The sequence below is a fragment of the Symphalangus syndactylus genome, chromosome 8 (genome assembly GCF_028878055.3).
Source record: "Symphalangus syndactylus isolate Jambi chromosome 8, NHGRI_mSymSyn1-v2.1_pri, whole genome shotgun sequence".
In the NCBI taxonomy this organism is placed as follows: domain Eukaryota; kingdom Metazoa; phylum Chordata; class Mammalia; order Primates; family Hylobatidae; genus Symphalangus; species Symphalangus syndactylus.
The window spans coordinates 71,570,614-71,575,530 of NC_072430.2; the positions used below are offsets into that span (position 1 = coordinate 71,570,614).

At 47.1% G+C, this 4,917-nt stretch overlaps 1 protein-coding gene across 2 annotated transcripts; it reads left to right on the top strand.

The window, feature by feature from the left end:
* Positions 1-1,376: 1,376 nt before the first annotated feature.
* On the top strand, positions 1,377-4,663 carry RNASE1 (ribonuclease A family member 1, pancreatic). Of its 2 annotated transcripts, none has more exons than XM_055289511.2 (2): positions 1,377-3,770; positions 3,926-4,663. In XM_055289511.2, exon 2 carries the CDS (start codon positions 3,951-3,953, stop codon positions 4,419-4,421), a length of 471 nt encoding a protein of 156 aa, XP_055145486.1. In that variant the 5' UTR covers positions 1,377-3,770; positions 3,926-3,950; the 3' UTR covers positions 4,422-4,663. The 2 variants fall into 2 exon arrangements, with proteins under 2 accessions (XP_055145486.1, XP_055145485.1); XM_055289510.2 differs by having other exon boundaries at positions 3,015-3,221.
* Positions 4,664-4,917: the final 254 nt, after the last annotated feature.

The following is a 4,917-nucleotide window of genomic DNA, read 5'->3' on the forward strand; positions in this document are numbered from 1 at the left end:
CAATCTGCCTGCCTTGGCCTCCCACAGGGCTGGGATTACAGGAATGAGCCACCATGCCTAGCCAAGTTTCCCTTTTGTAAGAGAAATTTCCATTTATATTCCCATTTGTATGGATGTCTGTCTCCCTTTCCTGTGCCAGGAAGAGGAGGACTTAATCACGGAGGACTTACCGATGGAGAAGACACCCAACTTGAATTTGCTTAACAAACTTTACTAAACAACCCTTATATACTATACATTTCCTAGTCCACTTGTCGCAACCTCCCCAGAAGCTCAAAACCCCTTTCCTATGTGCAGAGACAAAAGTGACTCCATCTTGAATGCGAATCTACCATGTCAATGTCTGATTAACCATGTCCCGGGAATGCCTCCTGATTTCTACTTTATTTACTGTCTCTAGTGTAGGAACATATATTCACTATAAATCCTGCCTTTAGATCAAAACAACCTTAATGTTATCATGCAAATTATGGGCTATGACAAATACAGCATTCTTGCCTGTTCTGAAGGGTTGCCTTTCACTGTCTCTATACAGCACGTACCCCTTTTCCCTATGGTATATAAGCTCTAGGTCTGGGGAATAACAGTGCTGAGATTTACCTGTCTTGCTGCTGCCCAAGACAACACTTCCGGCTATAAGTTCCCCAATAGAATAAAACACCCTTTACTGACAAACTGAATTTGTCTGCCTTTCTTTAGTTTCTAGGCTCCTTCAGCATTTGGGGCCACTTCACATATGTGGCTCTTTTATGGAACACTGTCTTGTCACTTCTGCACAATTTTCTTTGTCAAAATGGCCTATAAACTCTCAGATTTAATTGCTTCTTTGAGTCTTCACTTCTTTTTTTATGAAGACTTCCATATTCATGTAGAATATTAATATTAAATTAAATTTGTATGCCTTTTCTCCTGTTAAATCTGTCTTTTGTCATTTTAATTTACAGGGCCCCCAGCCCTCTAGGGGAGGGTAAAGGAAGAACTGATTTTTCTTTCCTCAGTGTACTAACCTCAAGTTTCAATTTTAAGGTATGATCCATCAATAAATCATATTAGGTCCGGGTTCTCAATAGGAGTTGCTAATAAATCTGACTGACATGCAGAATGTTTCCTACTGAGGTAAGACAATCAAGAGGCTCCCCTTCTGGTAGGGACAGAGGGTGGCAGAATTCAGTGTGTTGCAGAGATGAGTAGTAATTTGTGAGAGGGAGAGAGGGATAGAATCTTATAAGAGGTTAATCGGCTGCCTGAAATGTGCAGTGAGTTCTCAGTCGGGTGTAATGCCTGTGCTGCATGAGAAACCAGGAGGTCAAGCATGGAGCCTAGAACAAGTTCAGCAGAAGCAACAAGTGTTGCCATGGCATCTACTGCCCTAAGACAAGCGGGACTATGCCTTTGCAACTGGGTCGAGAATAAGGCTGCAGTAAGGGCTTTTGATGGTTCCCCACAAAGTGCAATTAAAACTCCAAGGGCTTGTCTAGATTACTATGCATAAATAGACAAAATGGCTTCCTGTAGTTTCAGGATTTCTCGGGCCAGGGGCTGTTGAAGAGCCTTATTATAGTTACAGAAGATCTGTTCACATCTGAACTGTGGTTCTGAAATCATCTTGCTGGGTGGAGGCCACTTTTGTGCAGCCACGCCCAGTGCCTTAGTGGGGTCCACCTGACTAACCCAAACCATCCCACCAGGCCCCTTTCAGGTGAGTCCTGTGCCTTATTTATGTCTGTATCCCACAGTTCAACGAATGAATGAACACATTCTAACTTGACTATTCAAGAGAATAAAAGTATTATTCAAGACTCAGAAAAATAAAATATAGGTGGGGGCTGGGGGAGTAAGGAAACTTTAGGGGCCAAGGAAAAATTCCCCTTTCACCCTCCAAAGGTTTGCTGAAAATCAACTGATGAAAGACAGATTAGTAGGAAAAAACGCATACAAATTTATTTGATCGTAGTTTTACACGACACGGACGGGAGCCTTCAGAAGACCCAAAGATACAGGGGAAAGTGGGCATTTTTACGCTTGGGTATCAACAAAGTATGAGCAGCTGTGTAGAAATATGAATGGACAACAGGGGTGCGATCTAATGAAAATAGACTGAGTGGGGAAACCTAGCATGGCCTCCCCGTCTAGATTCTTCTTGGCCTGTCTGAGCATTCGTCCTTTTTTCTGGGTATGGAGGGCAGGACCCTCTCTGGAATGAGGATCTTATGACCTACAATCACACAAGTAGGTCAGATAATTTCACTGTGGCCACTTTTTACACAGAAAGGCTGAAACAATCTGAATACAGAGCACGAAGGGATATTTTGATAATTCTTAGAGGTATCCAAATTGTTACTCAGCAAAAAAACAGGTCTCTTTCTAGGAGGGCATTCTGCTGCTAACAAATATGATATTCTTTGTATTTTTTCCCCCAAAAGAATTTGAGATTTGGGATTGAAGTTTATCTTTAGTTCCTCTACTCAATTCCGACCTACAGGGTCAGTGGTTACTCTAGATAAGAACAGCCTCATCCTCTCGATGCCCCCAGAGCAGGGGTGGAGGGTGGGCGGGAAGTGGCCAGAATTGGGTGAGCGCACCCTAGAGGCCTCCTCCTCCTCCCTATTCAGTTACTCCCCCCTTCTTCTCCAGATCTGGGAAGCCTTCCAGCTGGGGGCAGCAGGACAGCCTCCATTCCCCCCGAGCCCGCCTCCCACCCCCGGGAGAGGTGGTGTTGGAAGAATGCCCTCCTAGAAAGAGACTTGGGTTTTGCTCCCTAGGAGCCCTGAAATAGCTTTGGCCAGAATTCCACATCTCCCATTAGAACCTCTGCTTTGCGTCCTTTGTTAACCTCCAAGTCTACTTGGTGAAAACGGCCCACGAAGAAGTGACAAGGACTTTGTTCCTAGTGTGCCGGGTTTGGGCACCAGTGCTGTAGTGGCTTTCTCTGCTGTTCCTTGTGCATCAGCAGACAGATGTGGTTCACACAGGAAGAAGGACTAATGTAGGCAAAGATTTGCTCTTTCTTCAGCAGCTCCGTAAAGACGGCGGCCTGGGTGATTCACCACTCCTTCCTCACGTCCTTGATTTTATTTGAACTGAGCTCTAGATGCTCCTCCCACCCTTTTCCTCTTGGAAGCCAAACCCCTTTGTAATCTGTATAAGGCCCACACCGCAGGAGCTGAGTGATTGCAGAAACTGGCCTTCCATCTCTCTCAGACACCAAGCTGCAGATCCAGGTAAGCAGCCCAAGAGGTGTTCTCAGGTGCCGCTTCTGCTTCAGGGTTGGAGAGGAGGGAGCTAGGGTCAGTCCACAGCACTGACAAAGCTTGGATGATGCTAGCGCTGAAAAAATGTGGCCCAGGCAAACATCAGCTGGGGGCAGAGGGGTCAGGATGGAACGTGCAGGCTGCAGAGCATCCATGGGACTGGAGAAGAAGGAGCCCCCAAGTTGGGGGAGGCCAGCATTTCTCTTTGGAATACAATGGAATCTTTTATGATGCCAGTGTCAGGCACTGGCCTGACTTCCGTTAATGCTGTAAGACAACAAGGCTCTGTCACCCATGGTCCTGGATGTCGGGGATACAATTTGGTTCATGATTTATTCAAACTGATGTTTCGATGAGCCATTTGAGCACTGGGTACAAATGTATTTTGGATCAAAGAAACTCCAGTATTCAAAGATAGTAACTGACAGGATTTTAGGTCACTTCGTAGGTCACCACCTAGAGGGGAGGAAGACCTCGCTTTGCAGAGTGGGAATAAAACGCTCGTGGAGAAGGGTACACGTGAGTGTCTCATTACACGAAAAACCTCAGGAAGTGGGATGGACGTCTTTCTGGCTGACCTGAAACAGAAACTGTAAACCAGGGAAGCCGTGGGTGGGAGCTGGAGTTCTTTTTCTAATAGGGCTCTTTTCCTTCTCTCTCCTTTTCTCAATTAGGCTTTTCCGGGAAAGTGAGGCCACCATGGCTCTGGAGAAGTCTCTTGTCCTGCTCCCCCTGCTTGTCCTGATGCTGCTGGTGCTGGGCTGGGTCCAGCCTTCCCTGGGCAAGGAATCCCGGGCCAAGAAATTCCAGCGGCAGCACATGGACTCAGACGGTTCCCCCAGCAGCAACTCCACCTACTGCAACCAAATGATGAGGCGCCGGAATATGACACAGGGGCGGTGCAAACCAGTGAACACCTTTGTGCACGAGCCCCTGGTAGATGTCCAGAATGTCTGCTTCCAGGAAAAGGTCACCTGCAAGAACGGGCAGGCCAACTGCTACAAGAGCAACTCCAGCATGCACATCACAGACTGCCGCCTGACAAACGGCTCCAGGTACCCCAACTGTGCATACCGGACCAGCCCGAAGGAGAGACACATCATTGTGGCCTGTGAAGGGAGCCCATATGTGCCAGTCCACTTCGACGCTTCTGTGGAAGACTCCACCTAAGATCAGAGCGGCGAGATACCCCACCTCCCTCAACCTCATCCTTTCCACAGCTGCCTCCTCCCTCTTCCTTCCCTGCTGTGAAAGAAGCAACCCCAGTCAGGGCTCCTATTCAACACACGCATGCTTCCCTTTCCTGAGTCCCATCCCTGCGTGATTTTAGGGGTGAAGAGTGGGTTGTGAGGTGGGCCCCATGTTAACCCCTCCACTCTTTCTTTCAATAAAACACAGTTGCAAACACCTGATTTCTGAAGCGGTTCTGTCTAGGTACTGTTTCTGGCGTTGCCTTCCAGCAAGGGGTAAGAACTGTAAATCTGATTCACTTTGGAGAACGGTGAATGAAGTAATTAAATGCCTTCCCTTCTGACTTGGATTTTAGTGGCTTGAGAAAATTCCTTTCCTTGTAGATTCGTTGATGCCAAACATAAAACTCTTAAGTGTGGGCTGTTTTCGACAAAAGGGAGCTACAGCCTGGGACACTGCCATGCAGGGTGAACTG

Excerpts from the sequence above, each read along its gene's own strand:
- RNASE1 (XM_055289511.2), top strand. The coding sequence starts at position 3,951 with ATGGCTCTGGAGAAGTCTCTTGTCCTGCTCCCCCTGCTTGTCCTGATG.